The sequence below is a fragment of the Sinohyriopsis cumingii genome, chromosome 7 (assembly GCF_028554795.1).
Source record: "Sinohyriopsis cumingii isolate HCF-2022 chromosome 7, ASM2855479v2, whole genome shotgun sequence".
Classification (NCBI taxonomy): Eukaryota; Metazoa; Mollusca; class Bivalvia; order Unionida; family Unionidae; genus Sinohyriopsis; species Sinohyriopsis cumingii.
In genome coordinates this window covers 105,397,887-105,423,744 of record NC_142967.1, presented here as the reverse complement: position 1 = coordinate 105,423,744, position 25,858 = coordinate 105,397,887, and the positions used below count along the sequence as shown (strand labels likewise).

General features: G+C 34.9%; 2 protein-coding genes across 5 annotated transcripts in view; one reads left to right on the top strand and one right to left on the bottom strand.

Annotated features, from left to right (window-relative positions):
* LOC149795875 (uncharacterized) overlaps window positions 1–6,604 on the top strand; it is a 58,937-nt gene extending 52,333 nt beyond the window's left edge. For 2 of the 3 annotated variants that reach the window (XM_089965797.1, XM_089965796.1), the window contains one exon: window positions 1,030–6,604. In XM_089965797.1, the coding sequence (XP_089821923.1) occupies window positions 1,030–1,202 (173 nt within the window). In that variant the 3' untranslated portion in view covers window positions 1,203–6,604. The remainder of the gene's footprint in view (window positions 1–1,029) is intronic. The other variant, XM_089965798.1, reaches the window with a different exon arrangement.
* On the bottom strand, window positions 3,389–25,300 carry LOC149795874 (uncharacterized). 2 transcript variants are annotated; one of them, XM_089965800.1, is made up of 4 exons: window positions 19,494–24,003; window positions 14,694–14,786; window positions 6,329–6,488; window positions 3,389–3,528 (listed from the first exon to the last, which is right to left on the bottom strand). In XM_089965800.1, the coding sequence occupies exons 2-4, from the start codon at window positions 14,705–14,707 to the stop codon at window positions 3,451–3,453; spliced, it is 252 nt and encodes an 83-aa protein (XP_089821926.1). In that variant the 5' UTR covers window positions 14,708–14,786; window positions 19,494–24,003; the 3' UTR covers window positions 3,389–3,450. The 2 variants fall into 2 exon arrangements, with proteins under 2 accessions (XP_089821926.1, XP_089821925.1); XM_089965799.1 differs by lacking the exon at window positions 3,389–3,528 and adding an exon at window positions 25,263–25,300 and having other exon boundaries at window positions 6,228–6,488; window positions 19,494–20,209.
* Window positions 25,301–25,858: the final 558 nt, after the last annotated feature.

The window sequence follows — 25,858 nt, the reverse complement described above, 5'->3', positions numbered from 1 at the left end:
AACTTGTGATGGCTGTTGAAATGGGAGTTAAAAATCTTGTTATTTCTAAATAAATGTCAGAGATGGTTTCAGTTTCTGCAACAAAAAGAAGGGAGCGAACAATAAAAAAAATCAAATATGAAGATAACACCAAGCAGAAATAAATAAAAAGATTAGTTTATTCTTTGTTGTTTCCTTGATTCAAAGAGAAATAAAGCCAACAAATTTTTATTTTACTTTTTGGCACTTCATATAATTTAGTTTATGTTCCTTTCTACTGTTATTTTATTATTAGTTCAAGTCACTTTTGTGATTCACCACTGACAGAGTAAACATCACTGTTCTTTGATGCACAGATGATATTGACCCTGAGGTCTATTGTCTACTAGGATAAATTATACTATGGAGAAAACCACACTGGAGAAGAAAGCAGTGTCAACAAATACTTGCAACATTTGTTATCTCTTCAACCAGTCACTTCACTAACTAGGCCAGTCTGCTGCTACTGTAGTCCCTAAGAAAATCATTACTATTTTTTCTCAGATTTTGGAGATTTAAAACTGGTGAACAATGTTACTTGCTTTCAGCAGAAAACAATATTAAAGCCTGAACAGAAAATAAAATGTTTATTGAGCACTGTCTTGTTTTGCACAGGATGCAGAGCAAACATATATGATTTGCACAGTTCCCTAAATGTTGCTTGCATACAAATTTCCAGTCATGTCAGTCTAATGCAACTATTTCCAGAAAATGCAACCTAAGATATGCTGAATTTGGACATGTTGTTTCCAGGTTAGGGCCTAAGATAAATAATATGGTGTTGGTGCATCTACAATTGTAACTGAGGCACTGAATTTCTTAAAAATATGAAGCAAAATAATTCAGTGGAGTAATAAAAAATAATAAAGTAATATGCTTAACTGATGATGCATCAAGAACATTTTTTTCTTCAGTTTTCTAGAGGTTACCATTTTGCTCTTCAAAGATAATAGTGGCCTCAGTAGCTCTGTAATAACTGCTAATGTATTCATTTATTCCTTCTTTTTACAGATTTAGTGACTGAGAAGTCTTGGGCTGAATTATTCATGGACAGATTTGTTGCCTTCTGCTATGAAGTGAAAAATCCAAGTTTGGAGGAAATCCACATTATTACGCATGTTTCATCCAGCAGTGCTTATTCCACCTTGAAGAAGGTTTTCTGTGACTTTGCTGAAATAATATAAATATATAAGAGACGTTGACTCGACTCAGACCTTGGCCATTTAAAATTTATGAGACAGTTGATCATAAACAAGAGAGTGATTGACAAGATGAATAGCAGCAAATTACACATTGATAACCAATAGTTTTTTTTAGAACCTGCCTTGGTGGAGATCAATAGAGCTATCACTTTGGGATATGTATTAAAGTCTATACATATGCTCAGCCACAATGTAAAGTAACCCAATTGTTCAAGTTTTTATATATCAAGCTCACTTTTAATTTTTTTATACTTTCAATCTATGATTTTCTAGCTAGATAATTGTCAGAATCAAGAAAAAGGGGTCTCTTTTTTTTCCAGCGTATAGACGTAATAATAGAAAAATATGTTCGTGTCTTTTTTATAATTCTATCTTAAAGCCATTTGAAAAGGAGCAATGAAATCTGAACGTTATGGCTATTTCTGTGTGCCTTATACTTGATTCTTGGTATAATCTTCAAAACATAAATCTCGTGTCAGTTGTTATTACATTGTGAATCTCATGTCCGTTATTATTACATTGCTGTTTTCCAAGTTCTAGGCCCCAAAATGAAAATTCTCTATCTAGTTGTATGTTGATGCATAGAAAAAAAGTAACATAGTGGTGGTTCTTTCTGGGGTTTTCCCGGGTTCTTCCTCCCCTATTAATACTGGCTGCCATGTATAGCCTATCGTGTGCTGAAAAATGGCATTAAACCCTACAAAAAAAACCTAACTTAATAAAAGTGATACAGCATGGTGCCAAGTTGCTATCTTACAACTATAACTGGAACATTTTGATTAATTTAGATCAAAATAGACTTGACGATTCTGCTGTTTTTGTTGTTGTTGTTGTTTGTTTGTTTGCAGAGTAAATAAGTGGACCAATAACCAATAACCTTAACGGATGATAATTAGATTGGATCTATTGCACAATTTAAAAGCAAACCCTCTATAAAACCTTGCGGCTTCATGGTTATCAGTCGGATATGTGGTCGCATGTCGTTATAAATATGCCAAAACTTAGAACCTCTATGTTGTTCAAACAGGATTCTAAATGTGAAGGTTATATGACTGTGAACCTTTCAAAAAATGGATGACCCATTTCCGCTCAGCTCAGATGTGCCATTTTATCACTACGAATAGAGATTGGTAGATACATAGGTTAAACACTTATACCGATATATTTTAGGATCTGCACATTATCAGTAAAGGGACACGAAACACGCACTTTGTTAGGCTATTTGCTTGCATTATTCATTTAGAGGTGACGATCGATTTCATTACGTCATAGATGCGTTCCAGAGGTTAGGGCGTAAATCGAAAATTTTCCAGTAGGATTCCTATGAATAAAAAATCATCGTGGGCAAACTATACGGCTGAAGTTTCAAGTTATGTTTATTAATGCATATTTTTCAAACAAATTAATACATAAAATACCTTGGTGAGTTACAGTTCAGGGCGCTAACGATGGTGTAAAAAAAAGAGTAAAATGGTGCAAATTATATACTATTTATTTATTATGAATAAGGTTAAAATCAAGGCGTGTAAATCGAATTAATGTACAGCGGGAGTTATCTGGATATTGCTGTTAGCATCATATTTACCTCATAGTAATACTCATAGTATAGTTAAACACACTTGTTATTTATGTGGTTTTCGAAAAAGTCCAACCCATTTTGATGCGATTGAAATTTACAATTTTTCAACAGCTATGAAAGCAAAAAAGGTAGCAGCACAATTTATATATCATTAAGTGTTTATACCAATGAAAATGACCGTTGCAAAAAGTTCTCCTAAATTAGATCTTTGGATTTTTACCCTGTTAAAAAGCATACAATGTAGGTACGTTCACTGAGTTTAAAACTAATTCACATTCAATAAATGTCAAAGGAGAGAGTAAGAGTGTGTGTATTTTTGTCCATGTGTGTGATCAATACCTTTTTGAACATTGTCGGTTTTCTCCCCTTGTAAGTAATCTGAAGTAATATTCCGGTCGCTACGATTATGACCAAAGTTTATGGCACCAATGAATGTACTATTTTTAGGTGAATTATCTACCCTGCATGAGGTCATGAGTTTCTGCACATGTATTTCTAAATGTCTGTTGTTGACCTCGAGGTCATCGACACGACGTTTTGACTCCTCTTGCATTATAGAAAACTCATTTTTTGTTTTCAATAATTCCTTCCTTGTTATCAATAATTCGTCCTGTACAGATTGCGTCTTATATTGCTCTTGCTTCAACTGTATCAGTTCTGAATGCATCTTACGCAGGAATTCGAAAAGTCCAACCTCAGCATCACCACTGTGTGACACCTTTCCCTCTCCTGCAATGAATTCCGCAAATATCAAATGGTTGAAGACTATTGTGCCAAGAAGAAAAGTAAGTAACAACATCGTTGTTCAAGACAGAACCTTCCAATTAATTGAATAATATAAAGTCTACAACGAATAATGAATTTATATAAAGTCTAAAACACGTGACTGTTTATTGACCTTTCGTTGTCTGATACGACTATGACCTTTGATATCTCCAACAACAAGATAAGCAAGACAACCAGGGGCTGTAATGCGCAAAATATTCCTGACCATAAACTTACATTGCCTGTAGTTGTGTCCCAGTTGTGACATGTAAGTTAAATGACTCTACACTAGTTTTCTCCGAGAATTTGTATATTTCCTTTAGTGAAGAAAACAAAACCATGATTTAATGTTTTAATGTGATTTAATGCCCACTCTATTTCCTTCTTCCAATATATCCAGTGGCTTCAGAGATGTAGATAAAATAAATAAATTCCTTTGTATGAGGGCCTCAAGGTAGATTAGTTTTTAGCTAATTGTGTTACTCTCTTTAAATAAGGTCATTATTATTATTATTATTATTTTATCTTTGAATAAATAATTTTTAACAGTGCAACTTTTTGGGATAGCGGATGATTTTTATTTTATTATGTATATCTATATTTTTGTAACTCCTGGTACATGATTTTATTTAATTGTTGCTTTTTTGTATTCATAGCTGTAAATTGTAAGAAAATCTTTAGTTAAATTTATCCTACGCGACCCGAGTCTGTTAACAGCGTAAAATTCCGTAGGATCTATAAATAAAAGGTGGCTTATGTGTTGACAGTTATTAATAATATTCTTAATAATAAGACCAAATGATACCTTTGCATTAGTTTCTCATTGGCTGATGGGGTTTGAACCGTTCTAGAAGAGTTTAGTAAATTTCCATTGGTTGGGCTAGATCATATAAATAGGCAATGTCGAAGCAAAGTGAGCAGTATGACCTGTCACATCTGGTATATTGTGAAATATAGTCACAACAGAAAACATATATAAGGAAAGAGCAGAACAGTCAGATTCATTCATATTTTGGGATCATTCTCATTTCTTGTGCTCCTGTTGTACGTCTGCAGATGTGTTTTATTCTGTACTTATATATTATTCGAGAGGAAAAACGTTTGTTTGGACTGTTCAGTAGAAATAGAAATTATTAGGACTTAAATATTATTTGGAACTTGTGAATTATTCAAAGGAGTTCTGGACGACGCCATCTTGACAACGTCATAATTCTTGGCGGAGCAGTACATTTCCGGTTTTGAAATTTAGACAGAACTTTTCATTAATTTATGACTTTCATTCAACTTTATTGTGATTATTCTGTATTTATTTCATAATACTGTAAGATCATCTCATATTTTCATGTATCACTTTCCTAATTTAATTCTTTGTTAAGTTTGACAAATCTTTTTGGTTGTAACAGTTTAAAATGGTTAAAGGTTGTGATGCTTTACGAATATTGTAACAACTTTATGGTCTTAAACGAAGTAACAGAGAGAAGCTAAACCAACACATTGATTAAAATTAACAAATAATTTATTTCTCTCAATTATAAAAGTGATGATTTAAGCGCATATTAAATCACTGCAAATTAAGTCCAAAAGAACCTTAAATGTCCTATCGCAAGTCCAAAATAATAAAATGTTCTGAATGAATTCCAATATTGAATATTAATTACTAATAATCTCGAATATGTTGCTGCATATATATATATATATATATATATATATATATATATATATATCGTCCTTTCTTGAAGCAATACTGACTCTCAAGCAGGAGCAATGATCGATTTAATGCACTAAGCAATTCAGCAGAATTCTGGCGAGGATTTTCCTGGCTTTTCTTGCAAGTGAGATTCTTGAATGGTTATATTAAGTTCGTATGTGGTCTTTCTGCTTGAACCGTCTGAATTCATGTTTGTACTCCTGGGGTATGACTCCTTGAGGCTGTCTGTTGGCCCCAGTATGATCTTCTCTGCAATGTTTGCTGATGCCTTCCAGGACTATGACACTAGACATGCTCTTTAATCTGAAGGAAACTGTTCCCTGAATGTCAAATCTGAGTCTGACAAGCAATAGAGTATAAACCATTTATTTTAAGCACGTGACAGTTTCGGTCTTAAAATCAGTATCAAGAAGACAAAGCTGATGCACCAACCTTCACCGTTAAAGCTTGCATCAGTTATATTTTTAAGTAGCTTGTTTAAACCTGCAATATCCATGCCAAATAATTCGGATTACGCTGCCATAAAATTGGACATCATGCGGCTAATTTCCTGTCCTAATTCTGGTAAAAGTGGTGGAGGAATAGCTTTTGGTTGTAAAGCATTTTGTGATATTATTACTTGCAGTCTGGTAAAATTGTGGCTAAACTGTCATTAACTGTTCCTGTTTTATTGTGTTGTTTTATTCAGTTGATATTGTTTCTTATCTATTTATTTTTGGAGTTTTCCTACTTTTGGGTAACCGGTCGCGTTAAAGACAGAGCTACAATTTCTTGAAATTTCGCCTTACCCAAGTTTTATCCCATCAACCGGTGTTTTAAATTGCTTTTTTCCACTCATTAATCAGTAAAAAAAATCCTTTTTGAGATTATTATTGTTTTTCAAAATGTAAAAAATGGAAGACAGGACAAAATAATGTCTGGTAATTACCAGTAAAATAAGAGTACAAGCCAGTCCTTTTTCTTACCGGTATGTTGTTTGAATCTGCTGTATTATCAACATGCCATACAGCTATTTGGCTGTAAAGATAATTTATAATAAATTATGTTAATACTAACAGTTAATCTATTGACTGATACGTCACATCGGGCGCTTCTACGTCGCTGCTGTACACACCGTTGAATAACACAAAACATCTCGAACCTCTTCTGAGATGGCTGTTTGTACCTCACTTTGAAGTAGCAAGTCGAGGTTAAAATTGGCAGTTCGTGTTTAATCCTGTAATAGAATCAGTTATGTATAGTTTCTGGCAAATATTCTAATTCTGGCATTTATCTTTGATAAGAATGTGCATGAGCTAATGTTTGAGTAATAAACAAACCATACCAGAATAACACGAACTTTGTCTTGTAATTATTCTAATCATATTTTTGGTGGTCAATCCTTTAAAAACAGCTACATTCAAGACTTCTTGTAGTTGATCATGAATATACACAAATATCTAACCAGAGCTGAAAAGTAAAACCAAGACTGACCCGAGTGCAATTCCATCGTACTTAAGGTCTTCATAATTTATATTATTTACAACACCCGCCTTTCCAGGTTCACCCATCTTTGCTAGCCAATGTGCCTTTGTGGTGACTCTAACTACTCCTTGGCAGATCGTTCAGATAGTTCGGTGCTTCGGGTCTGTGCATTGCATTCCATGCGGCGGCAAGCCACATCATCCAATCAAAATCAATTTGTTCAAATTTGACCACTGTTTGTATAAGATCAAGGCAAGTGGAACACACAACTCGAATGTATTCATAAATAAGCATTTTTCCATTACCAGTCACTGTTTGTATAAATAATAATAATAATAATAATAATGTTAATGAGGACTTCATATAGCCCCTAATCTTTAGAAGCTCTAAGCGCTTTACAACTTTAGACAATGCCTATAAGATAAGAAACATAATAATATTTTTACAAAAACAAACAACTCGAAATAAGAAAAACATTATATAAAAAACAACAAAAAAAACAACATGCTGAGAATATTTCAGGTGAAAACATTAATAGGTCTTTAAGTTTGTTTTTGCTGTCAAAATAAGTGAGTTTTGAGAGCCCTCTTGAATGTGATCACTGTTTCTTTGTGTCTAAGGTCAGTGGGCAATTCATTCCACGTTGCTGGGCCCTGGTATGCAAAAGAACGCTGTCCATATGACTTTGTTTTCATACTTGGAATACTGAGTATACGATTGTCAGAAGAGGAGCGTAAGTATCTTGCTGGTGTGTACACATGAGTGAGGTCAGTTAGGTATGGACTAGAGTCTGGAAGTGAAATGTAGCACAGAGAACAAATTTTGTGTTTGATTCTGGATCGAATGGATAGCCAGTGTAGGGTACAGAGCAGCGGGGAGGTGTGCTATGATCGTGGTACTCTAAGTAGGATCCGAGCAGCTGTGTTTTGAACTTTTTGAAGTTTCTGGAGTAGATATTGAGATGAACCAGACAGAATTGAGTTACAATAGTCCAGTCTTGAAAGTACTAATGAACACACAAGTGTTTTAGTGGCATCAACTGAAAGATATTTGCGAATTGAGCTGATGCATCTCAGCTCAAGATATGCAGCCTTGCATATGTTCATGACATGTTGGTGCAATGTGAGAATACTGTCCAGAGTAAAACCTAGGTTTTGTACTGATTGTGTGAATTTAATGTTGGTGTTGCTGATATTTATTGTTTTAGATAAAGAATGTGAATGAGAAAGTCTTTGTGTTGTGATCAGAATGGCTTCAGTTCTATCATCATTTATCTGCAGCTTGTTACATGTCATCCATGATTTCACATCAGAAATGCACCTCTCTACACCTTGGATGGTAGCATCAACTTCAGTCGGGTGGCTAGTTTTGTATATTTGCATGTCATCAGTGTACAATTGATGACACACTGGATGATGATCTATGACACTTGAGAGCGACTGAGTGTACAGAATGAAGTGAACAGGTCCAAGAATAAACCCCTGTGGAACACCACAACATAGATCAACTGGGTTGGAGTGTATTCCATTTGCAGATATGATTTGTGTCCTGTTGACCAAGTAGGACTTGAACCACAGTAAGCTGTATCATGAATGCCAAATACATGCTGGAGACGGTGAGGTAATATATCATGGTCTATTGTGTCAAATGCTGCAGACAAGTCAAGGAGGGTGAGGACTTTAATCTTTCCGCTATCCAATGCAGAGATAATGTTATTAACTACTTTTAAAAAAGTAGTTTCAGTACTGTGGTAAGGGCGATATGTAGATTGTACATTGCTAAAAAGACTGTTTGAATTTAGATGAGAGATACAAGCTGGGATAGAACAACCTTTTCTAAGATTTTTGAAATGAATGGGAGATTAGAAACTGGGTGGTAGTTCTTTAAATCGTTATGGTCGAGTGTTGGTTTCTTCAGCAGAGGCTTTACAATGGCAGTTTTGAAAAATAATGGGAATTCCCCAGATAAGAGAGAAGTATTAATAACATCAGTTAGTGAAGGCAATACTGGATCTAAGCACTCAAGCAGCAGTGATGTTGGAATTGGATCAAGTTCACATGACTTTGGTGCACTCTTCATCACGATTGTACGTACAAAATCCATAGAGACAGGTTTAAATGCTGCTAATGGTTGCCGCTCAAATTCTGTATCCCAACTGTATGGTGACGACGAGTCAATTGAAATTGTGGTGTCAAGCTTATTCTATTAATGGTTTGTACTTTGTCATGGAAATTTTTTGCAATCATGTCCAGAAGGTCGACTCGAGAGAAGGTCGTTGGAAGTGGTGTTGATTTGTTCCTTGACATTAGCTTGTTAGTAATCTCGAAGAGCTCTTTGCAGCTGAAACTTTCCATGATCTTAGTAGTGTCGTGGGCTGATTTCGCTGCATAGACTATATTTGTGACGTTCTTCATAGCGACTTCATAGATTTGCTTATGAATAGTGAGTCTGGTGGAAAGCCAGAGCCTCTCAGCTTTACGGCGGTCTCTTTTAGCAGTGCGAAGCTGGTCCCTAACACTGCTATACCATGGAGAACACTTTTTAATTGATACTCTGCACTTGGTAGCTGGGGCATGTTTGTCAAGTAATGAACGCAGACAGTTAAAGAGTTGTTCTGCGGTAGGAGGTAAGCAAGTTGTTAGGTTAGCTTGGACGTCGTGCATTAATTTGGTTCTATTTATCATATAGAGGTTTCTTTTAGTAGCAGATAAAGGTGGAGGATTAGGGACTGATGCGTCAAGATGGCATATAATGCAGAGGTGATCTGATGCAAGGTCATGGGATACCAGGGAGGACCGTAGAATGTTATCATCAGGTCTATGAAGAATCCAGTCTAAAATGTAACCATTATTTATGGGTGGGTTGGTTAAGTGACTGTTTGGGGTTGAAAACATTAATGGAATCTATGAGTTTTTATGTTTTTGGGTTTCCGGGACAGTCAGTGAAAGTTGAATTCTCCAAGAATAATCAGGTTGCCATGTTTAGAATTTCCATACTCCAGGAGATTCGGAAACTGCTCCAAAAAGAGAGAATCAGCCAGGTTGCTATTTCTACTAGGAGGAGGGCGGTATAGGCAGAAAAAAAAAATGTATTGACCTTTGCTCCAGTGTGAGTGTGGTTTGGACTAGTTCAGATGATGTGTGGTCGAAATTGTATGTTTAGTTCAGATGTTTTATCATGGAGTTCTTTGTGATTACAGCAATTCCACCTCTGTGAGAATTACAGGGGAACGACTTGATGGAGTAACCAGTGGGTGTTAGATCCGCACACTTGGGTTCATTGCCTGATGTTTTTAGCCATGTTTCTGTCAAGAATAATATGTCAACATTTTTGTCGTTGATAAAATTAACTATTTCTGTGCGTTTTTCCAGTGGTCCTACTGACTGGGCATTGAATAATATATTGCGCAGAGGTATTACTTGGATAGTTGACATAAAGGTTGACGAATTAATTGGAATATGAATTATGTTATCTAAATTAAGGGTCGAATTTTTTTAAAATGATTGTGTCAAAATAAGGGAGATAACTGGAATTCTTCTTCCTGTTCTACGCTGGCCAGCTTTGAAACGTTTCTTTTTTCGCTTCTGTTTACATTTAGGTAATGATGAATGTAGTCCCAGTTTGTTTAGTCTAGAGCACAATGTAGTGTGGAGAGCCAAGGAGTGAACATTTAAAGCAATTAATTAGGGTCCATCGTAGCATAAACAGGTTGACAGGCGAGTATCACGTGATTTCGGTTTGTTCAAAAACAGTGGGGCAAGACAGCTGAGAAAAAGTCTAATTATTCTCGTTTCCAAAACAAGGAGATGAAGAAACACATACAAATTTAACAGCCAATACATAATGAACACAATAACGAAGATGAAAACAGGCAACAAGCACAAATATCTTGAAAACAGCACCAAAAAACGGAACAGCTGCTTCAAGCCGGTTAAGTGATAGCGGCCATCTTGTTCTTTCAATAGATCCTTCCCTCAAATATACGTGTAATGGCTTCTTTCTTTTATATAGTTATACATTTGATGTTAAACTTATAAAGTATCCTTTTGAAGTCAATTGCTTCCACCATTTTCTGCCATACACTGCACTGCTGTCACACGCTATTGGTTAGTTGGCATTACATACTAAGGGAGACATCTCATGAAATCCAATAGATGTCACTAGAACAAAGCTCTTAAATATCTGTATGATCCGCCAAGATGTAGATAGAGTTAACACATCGCAACCTTGGTAGTGTTTACCTTAAGATATGAAAGCAAACGTTTCAAGCAGCATATTTCTCACTAATCTACTGTACCTGCATGACCACAAAAAACTAAATTTAATTTCATAGGATATATAAAATTTGTTGTGGTAACTAACAGCTGTCCAAAACTGGTTTTGATCTATCTCTAAATATTTGTTAATGTAATCATTTTCTGAGATAATAAATTGCCTCTGGAGATTTCGAAAGCTTCTTTTCGCGTTTTTGCAACGGACGAAAAAGATAGCTTTTTCTTTCTGGATGAATCCTTCCCGACTTTTAATCACAATTTATACAGTGCTTGTAAATACATATTCCAGTAGATATGAATTTTGAAGTGGAGATGGTACTTCTGCTTGCTATAGCATGAACTATTTTATAATGCAATGAACACATTTGCTTATTGGTTATTTGATGAAACGTCTCTTAGCGCTCTATAAATATATGAAATAACATCCATTGCATGTGCACTCTATCATAAATAATGCTTCATATGTAAAAAGAGGTGAACGCTTTAGTTTCCAGAGCTTTACAAAACACGTTTTCAGAACAGATTCTTAAGTGTGATTCTATCATGTTAATCTCAGAGGTTATTAGAAAACTGTTTGGGATATGATTGGATAATTAAGCTGCTTTAACTTTTAAATCACCATGATATTGGACTAGGACGAATATGCTAAAAAAAATGAGTACATATTGATAAGGCGATTTTTCCTCTAACTGGCTGAATGTCTCAACAATTAGCGACTTTATTCCTAATCATATGGTCCTTTTCAAACTTGTTGAGGATTCGTATGTCATCAAGATATAGAATTTATTTAATCTTGCCTACGATCAATGTATATCAATCATGGGATCATGCATATGATTGGTTGAGATTCATAACACTTGAAAGACTGAAATTCTTATTGATTACAACTAAACTTAGTAAATAGTCTAATATCATTGAAATATGGATGAGTTTTGTTATGAACTTGAATAATATATACACATGAGATGACACTGTACCTGATTCATTGAACTTTTCAACAACTATCATTATCACATTTTTTTGGGGGGGGGGTATTAGTTTGATCAAACTTGGCTAATAGGTCTATGCCATGACAATATTGGTAGAGCACAAGCCTCATTAAAATTTGATCATTATTAAATAAATGACCTTGCAACTGACCGACTGCGATTGCCAACACCATAGCAATAAGATTTCTGATCAATCTTCTTATCAACTTTGTTGGACCGAAGCGGTTGCCTAGTGGTTAGAGCATTCGTTTCGGATGTGGGAGGTCATGGGTTCGATCCCCGACCGAGTCATAACAAAGACTTACAAAAATGGACTAACAGCTGCCTTGCTTGGCGCTCAGCATTAAGAGGCTAGTACTAGAACTGGTCGGCCTGGTGTCAGGATAATGTGACTGGGTGGGACATCATGCTACATGTCTGCAACATGATGCCCCAGTGCTAGGCATCGCTATACACTGCATACATTGTAGCGATATGACTGAAACAAAATCAACGTTAAAATCCCAAATTACACACACACACATACACACACACTCAAATGTGTTGAAATATTATTGAGATGTTGGAAGAAGATCTACGCATATTAATTAAAGTAATCATTCGTTTGATTGGCTAACTGTTAAACATAGCTTGTTACCACCAAGGTGACTGAATTATAATAGGAGTTTGTTCAACCTTAGAAAATAGGCTTTTATTGTAACAGACAAATCATTTAACTAGTCCTTACTATCGAGTTAATCAAACAACACCTACGTGAGGCTCGTTTCAGGTCAGTGTTTCCCTAATTCTAATGACGCTCCTGGGTCTTACCAACACGCTCACCTACAACAACGTTTATACATTAAGAAGCTGTTTGAAGTACAATACTTTCTATTTTAAGTAATAACAGCTTGATGGTAGTTTGAAATTATTTGTAAACCCATGGAAGCTGTTTATATCAGAATAATTTCTGCAAAATGAGGTCCAATCCTGCTAAGCAGTTTTTGAAAAGATGTTTAAAAAAGATTTTTCTATTTTCAGTAGAAGTGTCCACATTTGATAGCATGTTGGTATCATTTGTAAAATCCTGTAAACACTTTATTAACATGCTTTCTGTCAAATTTGGTCAAAGTCTGTTGAAGAGGCTGTTGAAAAAGAAGTCAATTAAAGGTTTTATAGTTTCGGTACCAAAATCCTTATCTGCTGTCTTATCAGGTGAAATTCATGTTTTAAATCTTTTGATTCTTTTCTAAAATGTAAACTGTATAATCATGACATGTTCGCTTCTTCTAAAACATGCAAAATGTCAATCAACCAACACATCAATACCTGCAAGCATGGGGCCCCGAGTGGCCGAGTGGTCTAAAGCGCTCTCCATTATAGATCACTGCCATCTAGGATTCGGCCAAAGTTGGTATGTAAGAAAGCTTGCCAGTAGCTTCTCGTGGGTCGATGGTTCTTTCCGGGGTTTTCCCAGGTTCTTCCTCCACCATTAATACTGGCCACTATGCATAGCCTATCGTGTGCTGAAAAATGGCATTAAACCCCACAACAACAACAATAACCTGCCAGCACTTCTGTGAGAACCTTATTACAGTCTGGCTGTGTAAAGGAATCATGGAACAAATTAAGCAAAAGGAGTACTCAGTGAATGAAAAGCTTTGTATCATAGATAGGTTTCATAATGGTGAAACAAGTTAGAATGTTTGTAAGTGAACTCAAAACTGCTGAGTCAACACTCTTAGGCCTGCTTAAGGATGAGCAGAAATTTCATGATAAATTCCATGATGGTAATTCTGGGTTTGAACAAAGACAGATATAGACTGCAAATGATAAGGAATTAGATGATGATTTGTGAAACTGTTTCACACAGACCAATACCGCCAAGTGACCGAACACAAACGTAAACACCTATAAACATAGTACACATCAATGAATATATAAAACCATTCATTTATTTGATGACATCTTGCCACAACTGCAATAGTCAACCACAATTTTTTAAATGCTATTTTTAGAATGACATAATGTAAGTTATTTGAAGTATTTCTGACATAAATGTAGTCAGTATCAACTAACTGTTAAACAGTGATTCGACCAACTCTTGGCTTTAAAGGACTGCACCACTCAACAAGCCCAGATATTCATTCAGAAATTTGCACTTGGAGATATTCAAATTGCTGAAATGGCATGAAAACCTAATCAGTTCATTTTTATATTATATAAAGGATACTTTATATTTGCCTAGATCAATTGGCTTGTGTATGATGTTGCTAAGATAGGTTTGACTAAAATGGTGAAAAAATAAACTATATTTTTGATTTTTAAATTTATTTAATGACCAGAGTATCCACAGAAGCTTATTAACTTTCTTCTGTCTACCTGATGTAACTGTGCTAACTAATTTTGAGACAAGAATGCACGAACCTATGCATTTTGCCCATGTGTGAACACCAATAAATCTGTCAACCCCTTTCTGCTAGTAGGGGTATACAGATGTACTGAATATTAACTACACCACATACACAAAAACTATACTCAAGCAGTATGAGCAAATCAGACGTGTGAAACTGAATCACACACTGAATTGTCAGACAAGCTTCAAGTGGATCATGTAATTAATATCTGTAACTTTGAATCAGGTTAAATCTCCTAAAGACTTCCACTATAGCTTAACAAGTAGTCTAGCACATGAAAATTCCATATGGTTCTTACCATCCTTGACTCATTCATGTAGCCCAGCATTCTTTGTTGCAGATGATTTCATTCTTTTGCCTCTACAGGGAGGAATAGGAGTTGTATCTTCTTCTGTTGCCATGTCGACAAAGGAAGGATCAGAAAAACATTATAGTAGGTATGGTATTTACTATGGAAAATGATAATATGACATAATGAGTTAATGCATCATTGTCACTTTTGCTATAGTGGCCATGTTAGATATTTTTATTTTCCCTATTAAAAGGTATATCACCCATAATTTCATGGGGTGTGACAGTTGTCATCTGATGTAAACAAAATGACTGATGAAGGAGTGAAAATGAAATGAGATGAAAAAAGAATGGAAATCACAAATGATAAATAGTAAAAGACTTCAACTTTTCTGTATAATGTTAAAAATAGACATATGACTTGAGTGACATTAGGGCACAGCTAAACTTAATATCCGATCAAGTATTTGCCAGGAAAGTTATATTTTTACAACTATCATGTCATTTCAAAGAAGACAATTGTGAGTCAAATAGACATCAATGGTCTGAATAAAATGGTAAAAAGAACATTTACGCCAGACTGGATTTTCTTCCAAGACAGAATGCAAATGTCTGGTGTTTCTGTCCCACTGGTTTAAGGAGGTGCCACCAATAGATTGTCCATCAGAACCTTTCCTTTGAAGTGATTCCTTCAGAAACGAAACATATTTACTATGGATTTAATTTCTAAAGGCTGATGTGAATAAAGACTTATTCTTGCCCTCATTTGGTACTAAGTAGTGAAGCTGAGTGACAGGTGGATTTTCCAACTGGCATCCATGCTGATCATAAGTTTGGCTGAAGATCTTAAAGAGGAATTTCTGTCAGTTGTTGTACAGTATCCAGGAAAGATACTATTTTGTTCAAAATCATGATCAGTTCAACCAGCTGGGGTGCCAACTAAGGCAGTAGATGGAAAGAGGGTTCATCATCTTAATCGTCCATGCCTACTGAGGCCCTCAACTTCAAACCCTGGTTTGCAACAGTGGCAGATGCTTAGAAATTGCAGTACCATCATCCCTATCTAAGGCCTATTATTTCCCAAATGGGTACATCATAAAGAATTAACCAAGTCCTTGCATGACATCAGCCAGGCAAGTGTCATGGCCTGTATTGCTAGCAAGTAATACTGGGAAGTGTACAGGCTGGTCAACATAGCTACCAGCTGGACACATGGTCCATTAACTGGCTGGTCTAAGTTGGCTCAATGGGCAGTACAAGCAGTGAAACAAATCGGTTAATCAGATCACAATGTAACACTATGCACAATGGTGCAGTCATCTGGGACATATGGTGTGGTTCACTGATATGATGGATTTATGGTCAGTCATGAACCTTTATGGCCAGCTACTGGCTGGAATGTCAACAGTCAGAATGGTGGTGTATGGACTGATGGATGACAAAACATACCATCAAAGTCTAAACAATATCTAATATGTCCAGACTTATACAGGTTCTAAGACATGCTGGGAGACTTACACCCACTGGGCTGCCTAATGGACAGGACAGTCTACAGCTAGCTACAAGCCATTCCTGGAGAACTGTGAGGAATGACAGAGCACAAATTCACCAGAGGCCAACAACTGTATTGTCACTAGTCACCTCATGCACAATAATCCATCCATGCCTTTGAAGAATGTGAGCTAACAACCCATAAGCCCCTGGCATTCTTGACACCACTTTTGATTAGGAGGGTGGGAAAACCCTCATGACATCCCATACTATACTGGCCAGTGATGATGTTTAAGGGTGCAGACTCAGCACACTGCATTCCATTATTCTGGACTTGTCAAGTCTTTCTTTACTCTTAAGATCTTAAGATATTTTCACAGTACTTTGGGCCAGATTCTTTCTGTCCATGAAGCACAAATACTATGATGAATCTGAGGAACGCTAGTACAAACTAAGGCACAGTCTATATGTGTGTCGTATTAGCTTTAAATTTCTTGTAATGAATACATTTCCTTGCCACTGTCTATCATTTTCTGAAAAGACAACAATGATCAGACATTTGGATAGTCTAATAATGTTCATATACACAAATAACCAATGCTTGTTACATAAATCAGGAAGAAAATACATAGCAGTGTGCACAAGAAAAATAACAAGAAACAATTGACACCAAGGCTTCAGTCCTGAAGCACAAAGTCAGAATTGGAAAACAAGCTGAAAACTGAAAAAAAATTAGAATAATTATCAACAAATTGTTTAAGATAAAAATTCCTACTTGTATTAAATACTTGTACACTCAGTATTATACCAATTTTATCCATGGATAATTAAAAGAACCCCATCATGATATTCAATGTTTTTTTGAGAAACATCGGATATAATTTAAGGGAGGTGTAGCAACAAGCATTTTCTGGCAGTCATCACGGCAGCCATACTTGCACCATTTTCAAATAGGACAAACTAGGTATCAAATGAAGTCTATTCCTGAAAACTCCATGTTGATATATCCATCCAAGTGGAGAAGAACAGAGAAAACAATCGTTTTAAGATATGACTTTCCATTCAGGAGTAGCAATAACAATTTTCAAGATGACTGCTGTGGCAGATTGGCACCAGTCTCATTTGAGACCAACTGGATGTCATCAGAAATCTAGCAGAGAAAACAGAATGTTAATACAACTTTCTGTTCAATAAGAGTTGCGATAAGATTTTTAAGATGATATTGGTTGTCAGATAGATTTTATTTTTATATAGCTAAACATCATACAATGTCTTTGAGTGAAAATTGGGTGCTTATTATACACTCATTCTTTCAGAAAGAAAGAACAACAAGATTTTCAAGATGGCTGTTGTGCTGACCATAACTCTGATGTTAGATTGGCACCATTTTTGTATAACACCAACTAGACATCCTAAGTCTTTTAGTCAAAACTCAATATTGATACAACCATTGTGAAGGAGTAGCAATAACAAGACTTTCAACATGACTGCTGTGATAGCCATATTGGAAAATATTTGATTACACCTTTTTAATTCTTATAAATAATTCTAAAAAAATAATTCCTCTCAAATTATATCTGAACACAATTGAAATCAAAATGATTCCACAGACTGATCTTAAGATAGGAATTAATAATTTTGTTTACCACTGACTTATTATATTAAAACCTAAGACACATAAAATGACCAGGATGTCAGTAAAAAGTTTGCTTCCAGAACACTTTATGTTTGTAGACAATACTAGACCTTGAACTCAAATATCAGTAAACAACTTTAAAAACTTATAACAGTAAAGTAGGTCATAACTACTATACCCTCAATCACAGACAAAAGTCAAGCACACAAAATCAATACAGATAATAGCTGTTTATTTTAATGCCAGTAGAACGTCTGTATCCTTTGGTATAATTGCAGAACTACATCCTTCTCCTTGTCTGTAAAATTGTCTTGAAAATGATGTTGATGTTGTAGAGCTCAGACGTAGGGTATAACCTCATGAAGCATAAACATGGCACACGTACTTAATGAGTACATTTTTCAGTAATTTATTAGAAGTTGTCAAGGAATGATAATTTTTTGCAACTTACCAGAATATGCAAATTATCAATAAAAAAATATTTGAATTTGGTCAGATTATCAAAATTATCAAATAAATTGGCTTCTTCCATACCTGCAGTGCAAACCATCTAAAAACATTGGTCATGGCATATTGTCTAGAACTATACGATGTAGTTACGGTGCAAAAACCATTTTTCTTTCATTTACCTTCAATAGTCTTCTACCTTACTTAATGTACAAACCTTCCACAAAGTTTATTCTAGGTCTGTGATGTAGAGAACTGAAGTCATTGTGAACTGGACATTTCACTTTCTGACCAAAAAACTAATCTGCTTCTTCTGTATTCTTATGTCAAGGTCATCCATAAAGTTTGGTACAGGTCAGTGATATGTAACATGTGTTATTCTTTCAGTTACAGTGGTCTTGACTTTGATATTCTGACCTAAAATTGTTTAACTTCTTCCTTATGCCAAAGGTAAACTATGCACAAAGTTTGGAGACTGTCAGTTCTTGTGGGGAAACTAAACTGGGAACAGACAGATAACATAATGCATTCCATCTTATGACAGGCCAATACAATTTTTAAAAATTCCATTAATGGACATTTGACTTTGCTAAATATATGGCATGAAATAGGATAAACTGTAAAAAATTTAAAGACAAATTAAGATTGACACATCCGGTTTCAAAATATAACATTTTAACAACGTTGAACCGCCATAGCATTGATGTGGTGTGCTAGTAATATGATATGTAAAGAAAGTTTTTTAAATTGAATATTGATACGAAAGTTAACTACTTTACTTAATTTTATGAAAATACTTGTAATGTTTAACCTGTGAATTATCAGGCTTTGAAATTAGGAGACTAGCGGCAAAAGTCAGCTCACTAAAACTGCATGTGATGGCAAACTTAATTACTTTACTTAATTTCATGAAAATACTTGTTGTAATGTTTAAACTGTGTGATAAAGCAAGGAGACCTATGACTAATTACTCGACATACTTCATTTGAATTTAAATTATCAGGCTTTGAAATTAGGAGATTGGTAGCAAAAGTCAGCTCACTAAAACTGCATGCGATGGTAAATGATCTACCAGCAAAGTTGCTGGGGCACAATATGTCCTCATTTTTAAAGTTCATTGAGAAAGTGAATGTCCTGAAGTCTTGCTTGTTATTTAGCTACTGAAATGACAGCTATTGTCCCCAGTGAATTAGCTGAAGCCTGTGCATCTGAAGGAAATATAATAGTACTTACCAGACATGTTGCTGCTCTCTGGCTTTCCTACAGCATTTGGACTATGTGTCATGTGTTTATGAATCTTTTCTGCAGTGCCATCTGTGTCCCTGATATCTTGCTGTTGTTGCATTTGCTGTTTTGCTGTCCTACGGATGATTTCAACTACATGACTCATTTCTTTCTCTAAGCCTTTTAGTTGGAATCCAACTCTGCTTTGTGTCTCGAATATTTCAATGATGACACAATGTTCTTTTGCTATTTGATTAAAGTTTTCCATATGTTCCCTCAAAAGCTTTTGAAATAAATTTTTATCTTTTACTTCAAATGACCTTGCAAGTTTCTTACCAGAGTCAGAACCATCTGAGGACAAATTGTTCTTTTCCATATCTGAACTGGTGACACTGAATTAAGATTTACAGTTTGGTTGTCCATCTCTTCCATCAGGAGTCTCTGGAACACAAGTCTCAGGATGAATTTCACCTATTTCACTGCTGATAATTGCTTTCACTACAGCATCAACAATGCCAAATATGTCATCTGCAGTAGTCACAAGTATGCCTATAGGCGATTCTAGTAGATTGGTCACAATCTTTCCCTTGTGTTTCTTCTTTAGCTCTTGTATTGATTGTATTTTCTCTGGCGGGAACTTGGAATGGTCTTTTGACAACAGATAAAGTCGCTCTTTAATACAACCTTTGATACTCTTATCTATGCCCTTTAAATGTTCAGGATCTCTGGAAAAGAGATGTATTTCCTTAGTCAAATGGTTTGGTATCCATACCACTGGAACCTTCGGTAAGGACCTGTCCTGTATTTCCGTATACTATGATTGAAAGTTATTGAATTTACTGGAAACCATATTGCATATGACAAAAGGATAAAACAATCTTCCACAATCAACCTTAATATACCACATATATAGTACATGAAATTATACAAAATGAAAAGTTCAATGAAAATATATTGAAGTCAATATGAGATTATCCAACAAAGGACTGAGTACTGCACCTTGCTGACACTTGCTAAAATAACATATCCTCTGCCACATTGTAAACATTCACATTACTAACCCTTACCACTTTCTATTTTAGAAACAATATATCACACCTGCCAGTTACCTTCGACATGTCAATAATCTAAGATACATATAAAAAAAATCCATCAGAAATTCATGTGTAGTAACTATTCAATGTGGAAGGTGCTTGGGGATGAGTAATAAAAGTTCTATAAGCTACGATGTATTTTCCAAGATTCACCAAAATATGATTTAAAGCTATGCAAATGTTTAAACAGGTTGATTCATATGCATATAATACTATACTTATATGAAAATAAATTTTATTAAATGATGATATAATACACTATGTTATAAATTTTAATTGCCATAGAAGATTAGTTAATAAAAGGTAAGTTCAATTATAACATCATTATGTTATCCTATACAGGTGACTGTAAAAATTAAACTGAATGGCAATAACAATAATTATATTTCTAAGAATTTTTAATATCTTGTAAACTCATTTTTATTAAATACCCATTTAATTTTACATGCTGATCTCATATTCAATCAAAAAAGCACTCACTTGATATTACTAATAAATACATCTTGACCTGACAGTATTGACACATTCAATAGTTTATGTACAGTGCTAATGGATGGACAGACAGTGGACAAAGGACATTTGTTAAGTCTGGTCTATGATCAGTACAGCTAAAACTACTCATCATAAAACTAATCAGCAACCTTGTTTGGCTGAAACTTCACTGCCAATTATGTTGAAATCAAGCAAGAAATGTTAACACAAGCGTGTACACAAGCCCATGGGTTATCAAATTCCCAAAGCAATGTTGATACTGAAGAACAATTTGTTCATACGATGTCACCTAGTCATTAAAATGTACAACCGTTTTGCATACAAATCTGTCCACAACATATCTGTATTCAGTTTATATAATTGCCAGTATTTCTCATGTGTCTTGAGTTACCATTGGTTAAGGGATTATTTTGGCATGCATATAATTATTAGTGGATCAAATCCTGTGTTTGACAACTAGTAAATCTATGTCGAATAGTACAACCCTAAGTGCTATGGTCATTTGGAATTTACTGATAAGTATATGTCTAAACTGTATTCAGGTGTGCTCCAGAAAGATCTGCATGCAGCAAAATTGTAAATTTTAAGCATAACACCCACAAACTGTCCATCAGTATCAGCACAGATTTGGAGTCTTATTTATTGAACTAGTTCATGGGTTGCTTTTACTTAGCTGACCAAAGATATAGTGTTATGTTCATTTAATTTGTATTGTTTGTTGGGTCTTTTCTTGATGATTATATGAAATGTATATTTGTATTTTGTAATTTTCATTTTGTACAAAATCAAGTTCATGGTGTACATGACTAGGACCATTCATTTTGTAAACAACATAATGCATAGCTACTGTATCTATGTGAGAATAAGTTAAATATTATGATCATTATCTTAATCTGAGTCAAATACATTGGTATTCCCCCCTAGACAAACCTGGTGCACCTGATGTTTGCCATGCTCTTTATTATAATTTCAGTAATAGATCTCATTTTGTTGACGCATCACATTTCAAACCACTGGGACAGTAGCACATTGTATAATACAGGCACGTCACATGTTCATTATTGAAACTTCTTTGAAATACCACTGGAACTCTATTAAATTGGACTTGTGATACAACTTTCTGGGCTAATTGGGATTTGGTTCACAAGACTGTATTCAAGGGAAATAAATTATTTCTTGAATTTTACAAGAGAGTCATAATAATAGTCAAAATGAAACTTGTACAAGCTTAACAGTGAATTCAAATTAAAGCAAACAAAAGTGTGAATTTTACAGTGTTTACAAACCACTAGGATGTCTTTTCAGTTGTTTTAAGTGCACTTCATTCTAACTACCAGTACATCACCCTATTCTGATTATGGCTGTGTCAGAAGTCACTTTGCTGACATATCTGAGTCTAGTATTGACAATTACTGAAATATTACATATCTGAGTGATCTGAGAATAATGTTGGGTTCTGTTATTTACCCTTTTACTAACAATTAGTATTCAAATCAAGAAGTCAAAGGTGCTAAGTATTATGCATGTTCTCTCAGCTCCCCCTTTATCTTTTGGCATCCACTGCAGTAGCAGTGTGATAGTCATCCCTATCAATCAGGGGAGGTCTAATGTTCTCGTGTTAACTTCAAACTCTCCAATAGCTGGGATTCCCCCTATCCTTTCACACACATATTGGAGAAGGGGTATATTCAAGAGAAATAGGCACAAAGTATTTCAATATATCTGTCCATTTTGGGGTTTAATCACCATGTAATGTTTCGCATAATTTTAGTGATTACTGACCAGATTTCATGCAAAAATAAAAATAATCAATAAGCCCAAAGAAAACAATATGTTTGATTCTGTTAAAACTACCATGCTTATTAATATTGTAATAACTGACCCTATAATATTTGTACCACCTATGCAAAAAAAGTAAAAACCAACCGTGCCATATTTTTCACATCACTGATAACTTTAATTTAGAACTGTAACATGAACTAACCAGAGCTGGATAAAAAAGTAATAAAAAAGGAAATCAGTATAGACCTTCCTACCCTATTATTTTTATATCATTACTGGAGCCACACATATTTTCTATTTTTACCTAAAAGTCAGATTTCTGCCATTAATTTTCAAAAGACTTTTAAATTTCACATTTAAAGGCAATTTAAAAAGGTCACTTGCCTAATGCTGATAGAGTGATTGTAATCAGACATTTTCTATACATCCCATGATGAATTAACAGTATGATTTGCCCACTTTTTAACACCTTGCTATGAGTACCCAGTAATCATAAACTAAGATCATTATTTATGGCTAATTCCTTAGCATCTAATGTAAAATCATAAAATGCACTGTATAAATTTTTTCCCAACTTATCCATTAGAATTTGACTTTTCAAAACTTATTTAACAACTCTCAGGACAGAGCTAAATTATGTTCATACATAAGTTAATTTTGTACCCCACCCAGTACCAACCATATCATATTTTTTAAGGTATCTCAGAGTCAAAACTTTTCATAGAAACAAAAATCACACCCACAGCCCCACCCCTCACAACTGGAAATTAATAGATCAGTGTAAAAGTACTATATGATATTGGCTCAAGTCAAATGTTCATTGTGACCAAGGGTTTTCTACACAGAATTTAATCAAAACCCTGTATGGCACAAAACTTAGCAAATCAAAATTGAATGTGATCACTTATGCAACAATTTGATGATGAATGAAATATGAATGAGTCTAACTTTATTACAGACAGATATATGAATATGAATCTAAAAGGGTTGAAAACATAGAAATAGAAATGTCAGCAAACCGAGTCAAATTATACCATGGCTGTCCTGTGATGGGGTGGGTGTGAACATAGAAAGTATATTAGATATGATATCCATAGACATTATCATGTTCATATTTCACTCTCTTTTCATAACTAAAACTGCAGATTATAACCAGAAATGCATTGCTCTAAGGCTGGAAAAAGTCTTAACAAATGAAATTTGAAATATTTTCCTTAGTGTACATGCAAAACATCAACTTGTCACATTTTTTATATTTATCAAAACAGTAGAGTCTGAGCAAATGAATGCACAAGGTATGTGACCTTATTTGTCATCAGTGATTATATAGACCACGGATCAATTAAGGAGAGGACATCTCCTTCTCTTTGCAGGAGGAGTCAGTCAATAGGGCTGCTAATTAATGGGCATTCATGTTTACACTGGTTTATAAAGAAGTGCCTGGTACTGTATCGGAGTCCTAAACTTCATGGGAGTGGCAAATACAAAATATTTTTTTATACCTTGGAGCTTGTGTGTATAGCTTTTGATCATGGACCACAGATGAATATTCCCACCACCCACTCACCCAAGGGTATCCTCTACTTTTCTTTTTGTTTTAATAAACTTTAAAAGTCAGTGTTACACCTTGTGCAATCCCTGGGGACTTTACATAAAACCATGCCAGTGTACTTCTGTATTTAACAAATCATTGCATGTTGATCTAACGAAACAAATGTCCTCTTGGCATCTCAATCAAGATACAATACTGAAAATTAATATCAAAGTGTCTTAAATCTAAGGCACAGTGTATGTCCGCTTCCACAACATTAAAAGTGAACATTGAAATAGCTACTTGATTATAGACACTATCCCATAATTCCACAACCTGCATTCCATCCTTTCTTCCGTCATGCAGAGTTTACAAATTAATGCTGCTTTAGCCATGCAACAGTTGTGTTATTTTCCTTTTCTTAGTTTTCAATCTTTCCGTCTTTTAAGTATTTTAAAGACATGATGGAACCCGTTTATTTAAAATAAAAAAGGTCAAGCAATTCTTCCCTTGATCGTTGATATCGAAAGTACACGTTACATGAAAATTACACTTAATTAAAAGAGTATTTTGTATTGTATTTACTAGATAACAGAATTTATTAAACCTCCTTATCGGCTCTGTTTCAAATAAATATGTTAACTTTATATTCTCTGTGAGGAGACCGACAAGATTTCGAGTATAGTGAGTTGTCCCACTGGACAAGGTCTCGCCATCGTCAGTCCCCTTAAACAACTGTATTCCTCATTAATCCAGGTTGACTTCAAAACTTGTTGCTGCCTTCCAGATAAAATGAATTTTAACTTATTCTTGATCAAAAGCAACAGTTCAACATTATTTGCAACTGTCACATTTACTTCAAATTTACTTCATAAATACCGTCTTATTTCTAAGCCTTTTACCGTCTAAAGCGAAAGTAGAACCCCAAACCAGGTCGGTCTCCCTAAACACAGTAATGGACAGTAATGGAGAGTAATGGGCTGTAATGGACAGTAATGGGGTGTAATGGAGACGAAAATACTATAATGTAAGAGAAATCACAGGAATGGAGTAAATTACTGGAACTAGTTTTATAAGATTTATATGCAGAAATTTACAATTTTACATTCCAGACCACATGAATCACTATCCTTCTGACTTTATCATTCTTTCACACCTTTCATTTAATTATATGTATGTATGTCAACTGTCGACTTTTTTCGATACCTCAAGCATGTGTGTTCATTAATTATGCTTATAAAGGAGTAAAACTGGTAAGTTGAAAAAACTTATGTCCAATCCATTTGCTGTGTATACACACATGTGATCGTCTGGGGGAATCAAATATAGCAGCAGAGAGACTGGGCCCACCAACTATTTCGTCCAACAGGACCATCTATCGAAAACTTTTCTGATAGAAGGTCCTATTTCACAAAAATAGCCCTTCTATTCAGAAACTATGATGACTAAATCCTCTTTTCTGGCTAGAAGGGTTA

What these genes read in the sequence shown, in the direction of transcription:
- LOC149795874 (XM_089965799.1), bottom strand. Translation starts at nt 19,860, where the DNA reads ATGGAAAAGAACAATTTGTCCTCAGATGGTTCTGACTCTGGTAAGAAA. An exon ending in AGAGAGCAGCAACATGTCTG is followed by an intron (nt 14,787 to 19,493) that starts GTAAGTACTATT and finishes ACATGGCAACAG; the next exon opens with AAGAAGATACAACTCCTATT.